The 19,983-nt window shown below is 39.6% G+C and overlaps 2 protein-coding genes across 4 annotated transcripts; one reads left to right on the plus strand and one right to left on the minus strand.

Moving 5' to 3' along the window:
- The first annotated feature begins 9,735 nt into the window (after positions 1-9,735).
- On the plus strand, positions 9,736-11,683 carry LOC139617600 (lipid droplet assembly factor 1-like). Of its 3 annotated transcripts, none has more exons than XM_071473709.1 (5): positions 9,736-9,911; positions 10,173-10,276; positions 10,381-10,549; positions 10,651-10,796; positions 11,059-11,683. In XM_071473709.1, the coding sequence occupies exons 2-5, from the start codon at positions 10,190-10,192 to the stop codon at positions 11,119-11,121; spliced, it is 465 nt and encodes a 154-aa protein (XP_071329810.1). In that variant the 5' UTR covers positions 9,736-9,911; positions 10,173-10,189; the 3' UTR covers positions 11,122-11,683. The 3 variants fall into 3 exon arrangements, with proteins under 3 accessions (XP_071329810.1, XP_071329811.1, XP_071329813.1); XM_071473710.1 differs by lacking the exon at positions 9,736-9,911 and adding an exon at positions 9,918-10,053; XM_071473712.1 differs by lacking the exon at positions 9,736-9,911 and adding an exon at positions 9,961-10,082.
- Positions 11,684-12,219: 536 nt separating this feature from the next.
- LOC139617584 (ER lumen protein-retaining receptor 2) lies at positions 12,220-18,455 on the minus strand. Its single transcript, XM_071473708.1, has 5 exons — positions 18,193-18,455; positions 16,315-16,415; positions 16,063-16,221; positions 15,663-15,915; positions 12,220-13,605 (listed from the first exon to the last, which is right to left on the minus strand). Exons 1-5 carry the CDS (start codon positions 18,281-18,283, stop codon positions 13,571-13,573), a joined length of 639 nt encoding a protein of 212 aa, XP_071329809.1. The 5' UTR covers positions 18,284-18,455; the 3' UTR covers positions 12,220-13,570.
- Positions 18,456-19,983: the final 1,528 nt, after the last annotated feature.

A 19,983-nucleotide genomic window follows, 5' to 3' on the forward strand; every position in this document is an offset into this window, starting at 1 on the left:
ACATCTTCTGAAAATCACGGGAAAAAGACATCTCTAAATCCATGTGAAGTTTATTTATTATAAATGTCTGTCAATATCCAAAGCAGGGACTATAAATCATGCAATGAAGGGCCAAGAGTCTGCAACAACCAAACGCTACAGTTGTTCTTTCTGTGGCAAATTCTGCTTCAGTTATGTTTTAATTAAGCCACTTACTCACATACAGATAACAGTGATTCAGTTTGCTGCTCATTTTAACAGAAGCCAAAGAATGTGTTTAAAATGTATTCAGTGACATTTAGTCACTGAGTGATGACAAAATGAGCAAAATTAACAATAATCACACTGTCACCCACCCTGTTACCCAGATTCTTTGTCTATCTCTCGCTCATAATCATATGATACTGTGAGATGTTGCAAAGGCATTAATATAAATGGTCTTCTTATTCCAAGCTGCAAAGCTCTTAAGGCGTAGTCACACTTACAATAATAAAATTAACAATGGATGAGTTCCATTTAGCTGCTTCAGTCTCAGGGTCCTGGTATTGTGTATATTGGCTTAATGTCACACTAGGTGGGTTTCCATTTCCATCCACCTGCCTTTAGGCACATTAACAACCTCAGCAGAAACATCAAAAAATCGACAAAATCTCAAATTATCACTAAAAGATTAATGGCACCCGACTGGAGAATTAGCTGCACCAGCTGTTTTTCCCTGATATGTCTAACTCCTAATATTCACATAACAGCAGTGGAAGGAAACAGCTTGAAGTTGCATTTTCTTAAGCAGATTTTCTCAGTTTTGAAACAGAGCCATTGTTAATGTTATTAGTTACACCTGTGCCTTTCCTACCATGACAAGCCATGACATGTCTGCTGTGAAAAAGGCCAGTTGAGATATTTTGCTTTTATGATGTCCTCACTAAATGTAAGGTGTTAATTAAGTGTGTGTATCAACATTTTCAACAATAGGGACAGCAGTTTTCTGGCACTGTGTGATTATATTTTTTCCTGTGATGAGTGAATAATGAGTTCCTGAGCTTTAATGATGTTAACCGAGGATGATAAGTTATGACCCAGTTCTGGATTATAAAACATTTGTGGTCATTTCTAGAGGAAGAGCTTCTCACGTTGACAGAAAACCTTGTGTGCATAAGACAGGATACACAAACATTTAGGAGCGGGGCCTCTACTTCCCCCCAAATCCTTGAATCTCTGAATGAAACCTGTAGGATCGATGGTATCACAAGCAGCGCTGAGATCAAGCGGGACTGAGATTGAGCGCTGCCCAGCACCAGCCTCTCATGTCAGACCTCTGCTATGGTTTGATTGAAACCAGACTGAACATTTTCAAAGAGTTCTTATCTGTTCACAAAAACTAGATGAAAAAATGTTAGATGATTATAAGTTACTTTTTGTTGTACTGTAGTAAAAGGACACTTTGATATCTCTGAGACTTTAACTTCATGAAGCTGTAAACCTGGTCTAGAGAGACGTGTAGAGTTGGGTCTTGATCCTTAGTGTGATAAGCAGTGGTGGCAACCCTTGCGCATTATAATTAGTCATTTGATTTGATGCTACTGTAATATCGCAAATTTGCTTAATGGATCTTTTACAAAAAAGAGTGTGAGCAGAAGGCAGACTCTAATGGAGGGAGATTTCTAAAATAATTTATGGACTCAACAAAGGTTCTGGGATGGTGATGATTATCATTTATGTGCTTGGCATCTACTAATCGCACTCGCATTGCAAGTAAGTCCACTTAACCTTGAGGAGGCATCACCAAAATGCTAATGTAAAATAAGATATATTGACATGGTAACAAACATTAACAGTCCCTGCAATGCCAACGTAAAAGCTACAACCGTGCATATATTAATGTTTACTTTTGTGTGTTGAAGAGTTTGTGGCGTATTTGCTAACACACAACAGATGTTCCAGCAAATTGTCGCTCCTGATATTTTCCTCACAAAGATTGAATTCATTGCAGAGCTACTGTGCTGTTGTGTTGGATTGCATTAAATTGTTATCGTGTCTGCTTGAGATCAAAAAAAAAAAAAAAAAAGGCAGATCTGTCTTGGGATTCAGCTGATGAGGTTCAAGTTCTTCACAGGGAGAAGTGCTGAAATATTACCAACAACTGATTTTTAAACAAGTTTCATAATGCAGAGATCACTGACTGGCACAGCACAAGACATCAGTAACACTTTATATCTGCAAAATTATAGTCACTGGAGTGTCACACCTGAGCCTCTCTCTGACTGAGACTGCAGCTGGTGGAAAATTATGCCTTCAGAATGACAAAATTATGCTCTGGGGTGATGAAGCTTTAGAGCAGTTCCTTAACTGTGAAGGTTTATATTAAGGGACAAGGTGACTCAGTCAAACAAGCTGTATTGTTTCAGGTAGTATAATGAAACACAATAAGGTTTTTCAGCAGTAACTTCTTTAACCCCTACTCTTACTGCACAGAGAACCAATTCACCAATTCATTTTGAAAGCACAACAACCAAAGGGGAAACTCCAATACTCAAACGGCCAACCAACTGTGCAGTCTCATCTCTCAGTCACACGGCCTTTGGCAGGCCAGTGGTGTAATTTCATCAGTCACTCAGTCAGCCATGGACGTTCATGTTTATAGAGCTGGTCCCTCTAATGTGGTCCAGCCAAAAATTACCTTCAATAAGTCCATGTGCTTTTGTTGTGATCCAAGTTGTCATTTGATATTTTGGGAGGTATAAACATGCCTGCTAACTAAGACATGTCAAATCTACTAATACTTTGTTGCTACCTTTGTGCTACTTTAACAAGCAAACCTGCCGAGCTCCTCTCCTGACAATAGCTTCCTGTAGCACTCATGGCTTTTATGTGATAGAGGGAGATGTTGAATCCATGCTAATCCCCCTTTCATCACACCTAGTCCTTCTCCCCAGCTGCATCGTTTCTGACTGTGAATACCTGCCTGTTGAATGTATTACCTGCCGGGCAACACCTTCTGCTTTCATCTAGCTAAACACACCACCTTGATGTTGGAGTAGCACTTAATTCAGGGTGGTTAGAGCATCAAACAAACTGCCAGTCCAAACAGCCACAAAAACAAAAGGTCACCTGTGAAGTTGATGCCGGCAGTAGGCGTGCATTTTTTTCCCCCTACATGTGTGGGTGAGATATTTTGCACATGCACCTGTTAACGTTTGCATGATAAAAGATTTGCTGAAACACTGAAAGACCACAAAGCATTGCATATTGACCAGAGAATATTCCATGTGATGCACTGTGGTAACCAGACAAAATGAAATACACCCCCATTTATTTGCACAAAACCTTCATTTCTGCATGAATTCCTCTCCTTGGTTTTAAACAATCAACTGAAATATAATGAGAGTGTCCAGCAGCTGACATTAAAGCTATGACGCATGGACGGAAAAGATTCTCCTTGCTTTCCTGAGGCACACATTGTGAAATGATGGGAAATAAAGGATGGTCACAGGTTTAATGAGACAGAGGAACTCCTCTTGAAACCCAGTGTTGCCACCACTATTCATCCACTCTCTTTGGCCTCCCTCTCCCCCCTCCTCCTCTAGTCCAAAGGTCTCCTCCAGGTCAGAATTGCACAAAGGTGCAGCAAATAATGGATGAGATTGTATTACTCTACCATCACCTTTCTTTAATGATGACCTCTCTAGCCACTCCTCCTCCTTCTTCTTACTTTCTCCTTTCTCAAGAGCTGTCACTAATCTTGCAGCAGCTTTTAGCCCTCTCTCTATTTAATCATAATGCAAACAGTGTATGAAAATGCGAGAGCAAATGGCAGCAACAGTAATCCATCACAACACTGGAGCCGAGAGGGAAACTGCATATCTGATGAGGAGTAGAAACAACACAATACAACAACATTTTGCTGATCAGGTCCATTTTTCTTACAGGTGCTGATTTTCAAACAGTAAACCCACTGACCCAGCTTTTGAAAATTTCCCTCTCTGCTTTGTAATTCAGTGACACTTAATAGATTTTGCATCTAATTGATGAAAAAGTTTGTTTTCTACTAAAATGCAGAGGTGGTGTTGATTCATTATAACTGAAAGTGGGAAACTGGCTGCAAAGTCTATCACTGTGCATAATGAAATGGATGATAAAACCAAAACCATGATGCTGGATTTATCAGCATGGATTTACAATTTGCTGATGGAAGCAAATAGGCAAAATGTGACCCATAAAACATGACAAATATGTTTGTGTAAGTATGGGTGTGCATTTAATGTGATGTTGGTCTGATTAAAGGAATCATTTTACACCTATTCAATTCTTGTGAGGAGGCGGATGAAAAGGTTTCCACTTTATGCCTGTACCATACATATGAAGCTAACTTAGCTTAGCCCAAAGATTGGAAACATCTGTGCATATCCATCTCTTCTTATCAAAGAGACCAGGGGATTAAAACCAGTAGAAACACCAAGTAAAGCAGTGTCACTTCAAAAATCAGTGATTCACCGGCGCTGTATGGCAGACACAAGGGAAGCACTGGGATCTTAAACTGCTAATCTAACTGCAAATTTATGAACCAGACATTCTGGAGCTTTTTACCAGCAGTCAAATGATCCGCAGAGGTGCGTTCCCCTCCATAACAAATGCACAAAGGGATTAAAACCGTTAGAAAAACCGATTAGCAGTGTCACTCTAAAAATCAGTGATTCGACACAGACACAACGTCTTGGAATAGCTGGAAACTGAGACTACTTACCTTTGTTTCTTTGATAACTTATTGACCACACATTCAGGATGTTTTTAGAGGCACACCATGTAGCTGCTAATGCACCAAGCAGGCAAGTCCTTGCTGGAGTCTTTACTGCATGTCAATTCCCTTCTCTCTTTAACTCTTTACCAGTTTTTACTAGCAGCCGACCAGCAGAGGTGTCCTCCCTTCCATAACAAATGGACCAGAGGGTTAAAAGAGACAACAAATGAAGCAGTTCCACTTCAGAAATCAGTGATTTGCCGATGGTCTTCGGTGGACACGGGGCATCTTGGAGACGCATGGACATCCATGAGTGGATGGGACCTGAGGTGCCTAACATTTGCCTGGCTTTTTTATCTGATAACTTCAGATCCAGATGTCCGATGACTAAAATGCTTCATTCAGTTAAAATATATATTTGAAAACAACCAAGGTATAAAAAGTGCATCTAATAATGTGGCTTTTTTTTTTTTTTTTTTTTATTGAAAAACATTCAGGAGAACCATGGCATTGACACATGCGCATAGGGAATTTGACATCATTTAAAGGTGACTAAATGAAACTGGCCATTATCTTTAAAATCACAATTTCCTTGGTTTGGAAATTGCTAGAAACATTTGATATAATGTACATACAATAAATATATAACATAGGTCTAGTCATTTTTAGACATTTGAATGTGGAAAAGTTACATATTATATCTTTAACCTGAAGTCTCTAGGCCACAGTCTATGTTGCCAACACCTCTCCATACAACATCTACCTAAACTTTTTTGGCTTTTCAAGCACAAATTGCACAGCATATAAATAGTGCAAAGTTCTGGTTGACGTCCATGTTTATTTTGGTACAAGAACAATGGAGTTTTTGTTGGATTTGTGAGGTTGTGTACTGCTGGAGCTCCAGTCATTAGTGAGCAGTCACTCAGCAGTGTATTTATTCAGTCTTAAGGTTTATTCTCCTTCCTGACAGTCAAAGACCAACAAATCAAGTTAGTGGAAACTTGTGCAAGCAATCTTTATGTAATCTTCTTTGTATGTTTCAGCTTGTCCTCAGGTTTGTTTCAAGCTTTAGGTATGTGAGTGGTACTCATATTCTCATCTAACACTATGCATACCCAAAATGTCAAACTAAACATTAAGTGATTATCAGTACTAATAAAGAGCAGTGGTGCAGCTGCTGGTGTTAGTAAGGCTTGAGAGGTTAAAGAGGGCTGTGACTACATCCTCCACAGCGCCCTTTACCACCCTCCAGGGAGTTCCCTTTGAGCCTCTCGCTCTCCCCAGTCAGAGGACAGGAACCGAAAATGGCCCCCTTCATCTGGCAAAATGACAGCCACTGACAATGGGGACTATCCTATTTGACACAGGGCAGACTCCAAAGACATTTTGTTCTCCTGTGGCCAGCTGTTGGCCAAACACTCCTGTGCAACTTCAAAGAGAGGTGAACAAAGTAGGGACAGGGTGAGAGGGTGGTGGTGTGTGTGATGGGGAGGTGTGTGTATTAAGTGTGACAAGCCAAAAGGAGAAAAAAAACACCAGCTCCCTCTCATTTTCTCATAAAACACCATAGGCTTTGACAGTGAGGAAAAGATGTCAATAATGTATAACACATGGTATAATTTTGGGAGCCACACAAGAGGTGGACATGCGTCAGTTAACATGGAACCACAGGAGATTTCTGACAGTTTTCTGCTCGTCATTGCACCTCCTCTTGTGGTGATTAGTTTTCACAATCAGCGGATGCAAATTGGAATTTGCTGACAGCTCATCAATCACATTTTGGCTGCAATCTGTTGAACAGCTCAGCACGTGCCAGTAGACATACTATACAGTCAATTTGCTCTCAGACACTCAAATATATCTCTGCACCGGGACACATTAAGAACATTCAGTTTTCATCTGCCCTCAAGTAGGAGAGCGGGCTGCTTGTCACAAGAGTCATTTGTACCAGGAGTCATGGAACAGCTCTGTTACTTTTAGCTGTCTTATTTTGTTCAACAGGAAAACAGTTTTAAACTATAGGCCATGTTATAGTTCAAATCTATTTGGCGAGCTCCAAATGATAAGATTTGTTTCACATACTTCCAAGGTTCCTGGCTAAAATAACAAAATTGCTACTTATTTATTTATAAACATTTTTCAGTTTTACTTTAGTTTAACTACAAAACCTTATGTGCTAATTTGGGTTAAACTGTGTAATACTTATATATATTATATAAGTATGCAGTATGTTTACTATGGTTATGCCAAGATTACATTTTACCAATGTGGCATATTTTTCACTTAAATAAAATTTTATATATATTTTATAAACATTATTCAAATAAAACTGAACATTTGTTTGTTTGTTTTTTGGCCTGTTCCTGTCAGCAGCTGCTCCAAGACGCTTTGTTTGTTTATTGTCTCTTTATTTGTGTGTTTTTAATGTTTTTTTTAGAATACAAACTGACTGACTTGACTACATTTTATTCAGTCTCTTTTCCAGTGCTAATATACTCAAATCGTGCTTAGGAATTAGCATGTGTATTTGGGACACAGCTTTAATATACATACAATACAGCTACACATAATGTAAACAGTCATTCAGCGGTGTGAACCTACAACACGGCAGACCTGTACAGTTTCTGCCTCTAAATGATAAATGAGGTTGTTTCACGTCTGTGACAGAAGATGAAGCTTTCGCCCAAAACTGATGTCTTCAGATGAACATTTAGTGGCCAGCCAGGCCCTGTTAGTGAAGCAGTGGGCCGACGTGTGGGTCAGCAGTCGGAAATGATGTGATAAAGCATTGCAGCAACCTGCAGTCCAGGCTGCAGTGAAACTCTAGAGTACAGGACAAGACAAAAGGGAGTTTCCACTGTGAGAGTCATAAAGACGAAAGCCTGGAATACATAAAGACAGGAGGAAAAAGGTTGTAGAGCTTGATTACTGGGAATTCCTTGCACAAATGTATAGGCTGCACCCACAGAAACACATATACACACACTCACACACAGCTCACTTCTTGGTTCACTGAGTTCATTGTGTTTAGCAGTCTGGAGAGGTGGATGCAGCCTCTCTGCTTCTCTCTCTCACCAAATCTTTCCCCTGTACTCAATACAAAAGAGAGTGATTAATTAGTAGGGCCAGCAGCAATAAAGGGTCCAAATAAGTTGTCATCACTGGTCCCCAGGGTGTCTCTCCTTGGTCTAGTTCAAAACAGATCACACTGCCATTTTCCTCACTAAGACCTTATGTGCTCACATATATCTAATGCAATCCTCAAAACTCAAGGGGCTAAACTTAATTTGTGGGTGGCGGTGCCAAGGCCAGCAATTCCTATCTTTGATTGAGGAAGTAATCAGTGCTGGTGGTGAAGTTCAGTCATTTAATATTCTGATCAGTCTCGGTCTTCACAGAGAAATCTTGTTGTTGACATCTAATAGCAGCACAGAGCAGAGAGAAGGGAGAAAGCATGGTCATTATTTTAAAAGATCCATTTCATTCCGACAGCTGGGATGTTAACTGGGAACCCCCTCTGCTGGATTTCTGGAGAACTACTGCTGTGATTTCCCTCCTAAAGCAGGATCTGCAGCAGCTCAACAATTAATCACGGCGTAAGACTCTGTGTGTTTCAAAGGGTATCACACATCAGTGTGGTTCATGTTGTCTGCATGTTTGTGTTGCTGGCTGCGACATGCAACTGTTTATATTTTGTACAGCCTATGTGTGCACTGGATGCTAAGACCTTTCATACAAACATTCAGAAACGTGCTTGTATTTTGAAACGAGTCCTTAATTCATGGCTAAAGTCGTGCCAGTTTTCTTTCACAAAATAAAAGAGAGAAAGAGCATCCTGAACTACACAAACAAATCATTTGATAATTCATCACCTGTCCAATAAAGACAATTGGTGTTTTATGGCGCAATTAGGCAGAAGCAAAGAAGGCTGGCCATGACATCCATCATAATTAGTGACAGTGGTCCTTTATTGACAATGAGTAATATGTCAGAGTTGGAGGAGAAGATATGTGGTGACAGAACACTGGAGAATAAAAGGCATTGTGTGCAGGCAATGTTCCCGCTACAAGGCAACACGGGAGAACAAGCCAAAAGTAAAGTGAAATGTTTCTTTGCTGTCATCGGTGCACAGTATTGAATCTGCCTAAGCAGCGCTGACCTGCAACCATATAGGCTACTGATATGACCTGCAATAGGAAGAAGACTGGTCTCCACAACAGCTTTATTGATACAGTTACTACCAATACAAATGTTACTGTTATTTATTTTAACCACACTACAGTACAGTATTATATATAAATAACAGTTATACCGATGTTAAACACTGTGTTAGTCATTAATTTAATGTGGAGTTGCAGCTTCCCACTGTGGCCACCAGAGGACAGCGAACATATGATTCTAAATACACTAGTCAAATATCTATTGATTATAAAAAAGAATTAGTATAAAAAGTGATCAGTATAAATATAATATCAGTATACATTTCCACTGAATAAATCCTGCATTATTTCCATAAGTATGACAATGAACTGGCAAATAAATAGATAAATAAAGTAATAATTACACACAAATATATTATTTATTTACGTGTTTCTCATTAACTGTGCACTTTCCTTATTGATTCTTTGTGTGTGTGTTTGTGTGTGTGTGTGTGTGTGTGTGTGTGTGTGTGTGTGTGTGTGTGTGTGTGTGTATGTGTGTGTATGTGTGTGTATTTTGCTCACATTTATTTTCTATTTTATTTATTTATTTTCTCTGTTCCCTAAAGCCCACATACCCCTCCCCCACCCCCATGGTTAGTATATAGGTTTTGGAAACTTTAATTGTGGTGAACTCAGACATTTGCTGAAAGATAAATTCAGTTTTCCCCAGTAAACAAAAGAACATTTCAAATGAATATCATTCAGTCTCACACATACATTATCATATGCAGTGCTGTGCTGCAACATATTTTGTAAACAGCAGATGGCAGCAATAATATCAACAAGCCTTTTAGAGCCTCTCTTCCAGGAATCCAGAAGAGGAAGAAGGGGGAGGAAGAAAATGAGGAAGAAGGTGTGTGTGTTAAAAGGGTGTGTTTGCTGCTGCTGCTGCTGCTGCTGCTGTGGGAGTATTTGAGGCAACTTACAGGACACAGCTTCAGAAGTTGTGGGCAGAACTTTGCTGCGAATCACACCAGGTTTACTACATAGCCCAGGTTTGTACTGGTAAACAAAACAGTTTTTTTAAAAGTACAACTAAGTATTATCTGGTAACGTTTGGCAGCTGAGCTCCAGCACAGCTGTTGGCCGGTGCTAAGTCTTCTGTTGGAGTCACTGAGCTTCAAGTGGATCCATTCTGTATGCCAACTTTTTTTTTTAATTAAAATGTAAATGAAGATCTGCTCCAACTTTTAACTTTTAACCGGTATACCAGTGGTGGGAGTTTAACAATCAGACTGACCCAGTTTTACTCACAGTCAGGTACGGTGTGGAGATGCAGAACAACAGCAGTGTGACTGACTTTCAGCAGCTGCGGGAAAGATGGACCACCCTGTTGAACCGCCTCTATGATGACCCAAAGGTAACCCAACATTTATTTAACTGCATTAGCTACAAAGCAGTCTTTTTTTTTTTAATGATATTTTCTTAATTTCCTCACAGCTAAATGACAGGCGTCTTTTCCAGGTAACACAGGCGATGGAGACAAGGCTCGGGCGGTACCTCAGCAGCCACCCTGTCTTAGCTCTCACAGTGATGCTGTTCGGTGCCATGGCTGCACTGCCTGTTGGGCTTTTCCTCATTTTTGCTCTTGTGACCACTGTTATTTCGGCAGTAGGTTTTGTTTTCTTTGAAGGTAGGTGTACTCATGTCAAAATTCGCCTCTGCACTGTGATGTTTTTGTGACACTGCCCCTGACAGCTGCACACCTGGGATCTCTCTCACTGTCTCCTCCAGTGTTCCTGTTGTTTGTAGGAGGGTTGATGCTGCTGTGTGTGCTCTCTGGCCTCGCCTTCTTCTCTGTCATGGTTTCATCCATCTTTAATGTTTTTTATATCACCATCTTCAACATCCTCGACTACTATGGCCCACGTCTGACACAGGTAATGCACTGCAGACTCAACTCGTGTTATTTTAATTAGATACAGTATAATGCGGACATAATCTCCTCTAAAATGGAAGTATATATGAACATATTACATATTACATAAACTGTATCAAAAGGAAGGATAAAGGATAAGGATAAAGAAGTTCATTGTCACTGTAGTCTCTCCTCTGAAATTCTCAATCAAAAAAAGCAGCAACAGCTATTAAATGTTAAGACACTGTTATTTATTTCATTCTCTTCTCCTTCATTCCCACCAGCAACGTAAAGTCCAGGGAATGGAGAGTGAGTGTGAAACTTCAAAACTGAAGGAAATGCAGTAGTTGTTTTCTTCTTCTGTCAACTTCCATCTATAGTTTAAAGGAAGCTTAAATCAACACTGCTGAAGCTTGACGGTTGGGATCCAGAGGACACAGATGCTTGAATGAATGTATGGTGGCTTGAGTCTGAGATCTGCTGTTGTAACGGATTTTCTAAGCACGAAGACTGATGGTTGCTGTATGTGTAAAACCTAAATATTAAAATGAAAAGTGTCATTATCTTCATATATAGTGCAATAGTTATTTAATGTCTACAACAGCCAAAGGTATGTAAACTAATTTTTCAACTGCCTAATTAGCCAAATACAGAAGTCTGATCTGTATATATTCTAAATGCACATATCTTGTGATGGCAGCTCTTTTCTAGTACTAGAGAAAATGGTTTTCAGTCAGAAAATGCCTTTGATTGTTATCTACGTTTGCAGATATTTAGTGTTTGTGCCCTTTAGGCAGTGAGGATGCACTACAAAATACTGTTACATGCCTGTTTGCTGTTACCTCAAGGAGCACATTTAGCACAATGTTTTGCGTTTGTAAAACAATGTTGAATAAAAGCTCATCAGAATGAACGTTTGCTCTGGTCTTCTGTCCAAACAAGAGATCCAGCATATCTGGCTCTATTTATAACTCCTCTGCCTATCAGTAAGGTATGATTAACTACTAGAAGTGTTTCCATACAGAAGAGTCACCCATGTATTACAGAACTTTAGAAGAGAGTCCTTCACAACTGAGACATGTTCCTGTGGGACTTCTTGTAGCACTATATGCAAAGGAATTTGTCTGTTTAATCTGATTGAATGTGGAGGTTGCTTCTCTTTAAAATGGATTTTAAAAATGTTGAAAACTTAAAATATCTAAAGATAATCTTGAAGACTAAAGTACTATGCCCTGAATAATAATAAAAAAAAAATAAAAACAAAGTAAAATGTGTATTCCTTCTCTGCCATAGAAAAAGCCAGTATCTATGACTCTGCATCTTCATTCAGCACAGTGAAGCTCAAACATCCAAGTAAAATACATTTCTGAAGGAAGAGGGCCTCAGATAAAGCTGCACTTATCAGTGCTTACATTATTTAAATAATCACACAGCGGCACTGGAGGGTGATTCTCATAAAATCTTTAATGGAGGTGATATCATGCAAAAAAAAAAAAGAATTATAGTCACATAAAAAATTGAAATAATCCTTTAGGCATGACAAATTTGGAAAAGTTTAAGTTAACATGAGGCCTTTAATAGAAATGCACCCACTGAACACCATGACAACCTCTACTCGATTACCAAGCACCATCATGTTCACACTCCAGACAGTTAACAACTGAAATGTCACAACCAGTCAAAGTGCTGGAGGATTCTTGTGTCAAATATCTGTACACTTCTCAACCCGGCTTGATAATAAGTGTATCCATTGTTCAGTCATTCATTATTGCTTTGCTCTGACATCAGTGATTTCAACCTTGACAAGTCGCTGTTGGAAGGTGTTCATGCTTTTGTTACTGGGGTGCGATAATGACAGAAACAAAATCTGTGCTGTATCTACATCCAAAATGTGATGTAGCTTTGTTTTAAGATTGTATGAAATCTATATTAAAGCTGTAGAACAATTGACGCATTTTAGCTTCTTCAATACACTAAGCTGAAGGAAAAAGAAAAGATAATGTGAAAAGTTTAATTCCAAACGAGATACCCACATTTGAAGATACTGACACCTGCGACAAAAAGACTGCTGGCATTAAAGTTAAGTATTTCATGGGTTACCTCTTTAACAGAATGAGTTGTACATACAAAAAAAGTTCAGATTTTTAGAAGATTGAAAATCTTTTTAAAATGTTGTCTCGGGTGATTTCAGATAGCAATGTTTTTACAAATGGTCCTCTTTAAAACATTTCAATGAGGGTACATGTGTTACAGCATATGCAAACAATTACTAAGATAAAAAAAATCCTTAAGTAAACAAAAACAATACTGTGAGAAAATGGACATAATCCTCATCAGGCACTCAGATACATTACTCTTTATCTCACCCTTTAATAAGACTGTACATTTGTGCATTTCATTACCAAGTCAAACAAAGTATTTTTCAGAGTTGACCCTATTTGTGACATTATAAAATTAAAAATTGAAAAAAAAAACAAAGCGTATACACCTCACATGTAAAAATAAAAAAACAAAACAAAAAAAAGAGCCTTTTCTCCTATTTGAACAGCAATGAAAAGAAGTTTAAGGCAAGATGCTGAACACAGAAATCCAAAGGTTGATCTGGGATGACCCTTGTTCAGCTCTGGTGTTTGTTGGCATTTACCAGTTCCATCAGCAATCATCAACAAGACTAGTGTTTTTCCCCGTTAGTTGGCTCTCTGTCTCAGGCATCCTTTGCTATAGGTCACGAGATTCCTTGATATCATCTCCACACCCCCTGAGTCTGCTGGGAGTTGCCGTCGCCTCCTCTGTGTTTTACGCTGGCAGACTCAGCTTCTTGCCTTTCAACACTGAGGGATGAGGAAAAGTTAGATGGTCATCAAGCAGGAAACTAAGTACAAGACAACTTATTACCCCCAGGAACCACAGAGCCCCGGGAACTAAACTAGAGACTAAAGGGCCCTTGTGCACATTCCTGTTTGTGTGTCCACCCCATTTGAGGAACTGTGAAGCAAATTTAACCAATGACAACGGTGTGTTTGAGTCGCATTTTCACACAGAAAAACTAACAGAGTAGCATTGTTCTTCATCATTTACAGTCATGTTTGACTAAATGCAAGGAAGACACGCAGAGGTGAAGGAGATCATCAACATCGGAGTCGGATGTGCAGCACTGCTCTCTTTAACGACAGCCTGCAGAGCAAGCACTTTGAAGCATATCCAAGTGAACGTTTGTATCTTTTAAAGTGTAAAATGATTTATTGAGTTTGGACACTGCAGTTGGCAAAATAAAAGGCTCATTAAGCTCAGATGCTCACAAATCTGTTATCTCCCCTCTTTCTTTCTTGTTAGCCAAGAGCAGCGTACAAAACATTCAGGTAGGAGCTTGTCATTTTTAGCTGGCCCTGACCGTCACCAGCAGCAGGTCAAATCAGGTGACACAACTTCATGACAGTCAAAAATAAAACTTGGCTGTTGATAGTTTATAGTCCTCTCTGCTGCCAGTGTTGTAGTCTACCTAAGATTGTTGGTTTTTGTAGTTCTCACAACTCCAACAGGGAGTGATACATGTTCTCTCTAGTGTTTGGATGAAGGCGCTCACATAAAAGGCGATGTGTCAGCTGTTATTTCAATGTGCCAGACACACAGTTAATCAAAATTAACATTTAAATATAAGTATCAGGTCACACTCTGTGTTGGCACATTCCCAAGATGAAACAATTCGGATTGGGATCAGGGCCAAAAAAAAACTTGATCGGGACATTCCTAATAACAAATGCCCTTTTCTCGTCTTGATACTGATACTAGTGGCAACACTATTGTAAATGAAGTTGAACACAAGTAAAGTTCCTGGGTAATCAGAAAGTACTACTCACAAAAGTGACATTTTGGGGGCCAGGAGGTACTAAATTTAGCTTCTGGTCACTCTGGTGAAAATGCAAATAACGTTCCTGCATTCCTAAAAATGTGCCTGGATTCTTAGAAAAGTTTCTCTGGGGGACAGGCAACAAGCAACAAGACTGGCAACTAGATGTTGGCCCCATGAAAACTAGTGCACTGAAGTGAAATAACTGGCCCTAGTAACTGACAAAGATGGTAAAAAGTGGTCAACCCAAATTCAAGCTTGAAAACATTTCCAGTATCCTACAGTACAAGTCATTTTACAGACACATATGGTGTAATTAAAGAGAGTACTATTAGTGAGCGAAAGGTCTTAAACTGTATTGACTTTACTCATGACCAACTTTTTCTCTAATGTGACTGTAAGCAATCAAACAAACTCCACAGTCCTGGTTTTGTGGGAAAACCCATATTCTTAAGATCAGCAGCCTAAGCAGACAGTGTTAGCCAAACCAAGTGCGTATTTCCAAATGTACAGTCTATTTAGCACAAAATTCCCTTTGTGCGTTTCCTGGGACTGTGTTTCCTTGCTTAACTACTGTGAAGGGACAGGAACACAAAGAGGGAATATTGTACTAGAAAGACCATAACGTTGGAAAATACCCACTTCATTCTGAAATTCCTGAAGCCTCATATTAGCTTCAGCTGAATTTCTTGAGGTTTTTCAGGGAACAAGGACTGTGGATTTTGTCCCTTATCTCTTACAGAGATGTTACTCTTCAGGGCCAGTGTGGACGTGAAGAATGATTACGTCGACAAATAACTCCTTTAAACAGTGACATAAGGGCATGTGAGCATTGTATAACCCCTCATTTTACTGTAGCTGAATAGTTTTACAAAAACATTTAATATTTAATTTCATGTGCAGAAAAAAGTATCCTTATACAGTAAAAAATAATAATTAACACTATATAAATAAGTTTGATATTGCATTATAATAAACCTGTTATATCCACAGTTTTCTCTATCTAATTTGGTGCTTGCATAATGGATATGGAGAACCCACCTTTGGTGACATAAAGGTAGAAGAAGTCACAGTAGAGGACAGTCTGGACCACGCCAGCCACAATAGCGATCATGTCAAAGAAGCCCTCAAAGTAGAAACGCCAGATCCAGTTGAAGAGATACAGGGCCCGATACAGGCCCAGACAGAACAGGTAGTGGGTGGTGATCGTCTCCGCCTCACCGGTCTTGCTGATCATGAAGAGCTGCGGCAGGATTGCCACCGACTCCAAGTAGATGGAGAATGTCCAAAGGATCTGATGACAGAGAAGTTTCATTAAAAGTTCAGGAATACAATTGATTTCATGTTTACAAACGGACTATTTCTGTGTTTTCATAGTGGTTAGTTCCTAATCACTGAATTCAGTTATAGTTTAATGGAAATACAAGAGGCTGAAACCAACCTCTAGGAAAGAGAAGTCATGGTTGATGAGAACAGCGAGACCTCCAACAGGAACAACCAGGAACTCCACTCTGAAACTGTCATGGTTGCCATCATAGGTGGCCCTGAATTTCAAGTAGATCAGGTAGACTGTGGCATACGCACAACCGATGTAGATCACCTGGTAAACAACACAACACCACACGTCATTCAGGGTACTGGGAGAAACAGAAGACCTGTGTGAAAGGCTACTGAGACGTTACTGGTGTCTTACCTTCATGCACGTGTTATAGAGCGAGATGAAGGAGCTGAGCAGATCCAAGTAGCGTGTGGTAAACACAATTGCAAATAGGATTTGGCTCTTTCCAGAGATACCTTTAACAAAAACATCAAGCACATTTATTCAGGTTGAAAGTATACCAAAGCCCTGAGCAACTTCAGAATGGATTCACTATCTTAATGCTTTTCCTTATTGAACGGTGACATCTACTGGAAAAACTGTTAATATTTATGTGCAACCTTAGACAACAATAACTTAATTTTGGACTTAGTTTTACATTGAAAAGATATAAAAGTGCATGCAAGAATGCCCAATTTACAATCAGTTTTACTTTCTAAAATTAACAGATGGCCTCTAAACACAAGCTTAACTCCTCATAAACCTAAATATTAAAACTGACATGATGACCCTGAAAGAGGATATGGCAGACACATAAGAATCTCAAATGTGTGGATTATTATCCTTGAATTTACACACTATGACAGACATTACAGGGAGTCAAGAAAAGACAATAGATATGACACATGTATGAACAGGTCTGTCTTCTGGTCTGTTTGCATTTTTGACCATCACATGACGTCTTGCAACATTATTTTGGGGGCAGATAATCAAGGGCAGAGAAGAACACCCCTGACAGACCCTTCCTTTCCTCCCTGCTTCATCCTCTCTTTGCATCTTTGGTCAGTATACCTCTGTGTGAATGGTATTAGCAGTTTTACAGTATACATAGTCTAGGTCATCCCCCCCATGGTTCACAGGAGGGTTTGGGGTCCAAGTCCTACCAGCAGTTGGCAGTACTTTGAAGCTGTTTTTTGGGGTTTTTTTTTTTTTTTTTTTTGGGAGGAGGGGTTTCCTCATCCATTAGTCATAGAGGGTGTCCTATGGTGTACAGATCGTAAAGCTTATTTAGGCAGATTTGTGATTTTGCGGTATGTAAGTATGGTTTGACTATAACAAAATAATCACTATATAATACTTAACCGTGATGACCTAAATTATACATAAACCGGACCATATTATCTGTTACCAAACATAACCTCTTAACCCTACAGTTTTGTGTCCAATCACTGCACTTCTTCACCCAGGAAGGATCCACCAGAAGACAGTGCAGAAGAAAAATCAATCGTCTGTGGTGCTCCAAGGTGCAGGTTATGATCATATAACGATAATGACATGTTTATAAAAGCTATAAGCAAACCTAAGCATAGTTTTGTATTTTTTTTTTTTTTTTGTTTGTTTGTTTGTTTTTTGTTGTTTTTATTTTAAACCACACACATTTCGCAGCTTAGCTTCTTCCGTAGCGCGTTCTAGAACGCCACGTCAGAAGCCAGACCAAAAGAATCGAGCACCAAAACCTCAGGTCAGCGGAGCAGGAGCGAATGGATGGGTGATGTGAGGAGACACTGCAGCAAGTGAAACATTTCTAATAAAAACCTTTTATTATTTTTGCTCACTCATCAGTTAAGCCGCAGACATCTCGCTAACTGCACACACTCTAGTCCCACAGCTTAGCTAACACAGTGAACTCAGAAGACAGACTGCTACTATGCTACATTTGGATATTTCTGCCTGCAACTTCAATATGTAATTATATATTTGTAGTAAATGTTGCAGTGGATTTGATAGAAGTGCAGGCAGCGGTTTCTATTTGTTATGGAAGTTAGCCCAGTGACTGCTAACGCTGTTATCCACTGGCTCAAATGAATGAGTGGGACACGTTAGCATGTGGCTAGCTACCTTAGAGCTTGGTGGCTGAGGAGGGACAGAGCTAAAAGACGACCGTTTCAGCACTTAAAGAAGGGCAAAGTTAATCAGAAACATTAGGAAAACTATACTGTAGCATACGTAACTGAATATGTAGCTTGGGCTTACCTGCACACGACCTGCTTTTCCATATTTTGAGCAGCAGGATGATGATAGCAGCCAGATGAGAGAGGTCCCCTGTCAGTCTGAAGATGTTCATGGTTGCAGGATGAAGTGACAGGCACAGCTGAGAAGCTAACGCAGATGTCCCTTTTTTTTTTGGCCAAGAAGTAGATCCTTTTCACACTTTACGCTGGATTGCGTGAGGTGTTCCCCTGCTCAACTTGGTGGCAAACCGTGCTGCGGTCCTCTACAGGATTGAAAATATGGCGAGAGTGCAGGTCGACGTGGAAGGGGGCGTGAGAAAACAGAAGGAGAGATTTGGATTGGACAAAAATCTGAGTGACAACATGAGATCATCCGCCTACAACGAGCTGAACCGAGTGGGACTTAAAATTTGAGTCCTTTATGTCGAGTGTGCATGAGGAGGGACTGGGCGGGACCAGTAGTTCAGCAGCAATTAACAATATTATTTATTGTGACACTGCCAGCGGTGCAGGAAGTAGTCAGACCCTTTACTTAAGTGAAAGGGCCAACACTTCTGTTTGAAAATACTCTGTAAGAAGTAAAAGTACTGCATTCAAAGTCCCACTTAAGCAATATTATATGAGAATTATTTATTTCACATCTTTTTTGCTGCTGTTTCACAGACCAGTTGCATCATAAATTCATTGTTGTTTAATCAAATTGCAACACAGCAAACCTGGGCCATTTAATATTTCAGAAGAGGAACACTGTGCATAATGCAGGAAAGGGTCTGGGTAGTATAGGGACGACCCAAGAGCTCATTTTCACCTCATAGCAGGTTAATGTGGCCGTGACAAACATAAACGAAACACATGTCGCTGAAATTAACAGTTTGCATTTGAATATTTTTCTGCAAACCAAAACTAGATATTCAGCCTTCAGTCCTTCCTTAGATTTTCTGACAGTCTCATTTCATTGCATATGTTCCGTTTATTAGTCCAAGATTTTGTCATTAACATTTCACCATTTCTCAAGATTCTGAAAACCCATTGCATTACCATTCAGCTGCACAGCAGAGGAAGGAGGAACTAGGTGGTGGGGAAGAGCAGTATACCCACTTCCCATGTTGTCAGCCATTTTGATAACATCATGCAAGGGATCATGAGATCATTCACAAGCTGTCAAGCCAGAGAGATGGACTGGTTGTTTTGGTTTTCTCTCCTGCTCACCCACCTGCCAGTAACAGGTAAAATGTCTTTCCTACATCTGTCCTTGCCTTAAGTACATTATATATTTAGGGAATAATGTTTTCTAATTCTCATTCTTCCACATCATCAATAAGAATTAGGCATCACAGCTCCTACACAGTAATAGTTCAGTAGTTATTTTAAAAATGATTAATTTGATATTTCCAGAGAGCATGGGAACAGCAAAAGACTGCTTAAAACAGCCTGGGATGAAGATCTGGCAGAAAACTGGACACGATACTGTTCTGCCTTGTAATGTCAATTCAAACTGCTCAGCCACAGGCTTGTATTATGAGTGGTTTGTTTTCAAAGAAGGCTGTCATCATCGTCTCAACCTGTCTGCGAACGGTGGCAAATACTACCTGAAGGGAGCATCTTTGCACATCCAGTCAGTTAATTCTAAAGACAGTGGGACCTACCACTGTGCTGCAGTATGGCCTGGACCTCCAGCAACCGGCAGACAGTATGTAGGGGCAGGTACAACTCTTATAGTTAAAGGTAAGAATCTTTTGAGAGAGAAAAATATTTTAAAGGTTAAGCACAGGATGCTTTGATTAAGATTAATTAAGGCAGACAACTTTTCTTT

This window comes from Trachinotus anak, unplaced genomic scaffold (assembly GCF_046630095.1).
Source record: "Trachinotus anak isolate AG129_WGS33_773 ecotype Australia unplaced genomic scaffold, CSIRO_AGI_Tana_v1 ptg000003l, whole genome shotgun sequence".
NCBI classification, from domain to species: domain Eukaryota; kingdom Metazoa; phylum Chordata; class Actinopteri; order Carangiformes; family Carangidae; genus Trachinotus; species Trachinotus anak.

Coding starts and splice junctions, on each gene's coding strand:
- LOC139617584 (XM_071473708.1), bottom strand. CDS start 18,283: ATGAACATCTTCAGACTGACAGGGGACCTCTCTCATCTGGCTGCTATC. Junction 16,416..18,192: donor GAAAAGCAGGTCGTGTGCAG/GTAAGCCCAAGC, acceptor TTTTTGTTAAAG/GTATCTCTGGAAAGAGCCAA. Junction 13,606..15,662: donor CTACCTTTATGTCACCAAAG/GTGGGTTCTCCA, acceptor CTCATCCCTCAG/TGTTGAAAGGCAAGAAGCTG.
- LOC139617600 (XM_071473709.1), top strand. CDS start 10,190: ATGCAGAACAACAGCAGTGTGACTGACTTTCAGCAGCTGCGGGAAAGA. Junction 10,277..10,380: donor GCCTCTATGATGACCCAAAG/GTAACCCAACAT, acceptor CGTCTTTTCCAG/GTAACACAGGCGATGGAGAC. Junction 10,550..10,650: donor AGGTTTTGTTTTCTTTGAAG/GTAGGTGTACTC, acceptor TGTCTCCTCCAG/TGTTCCTGTTGTTTGTAGGA.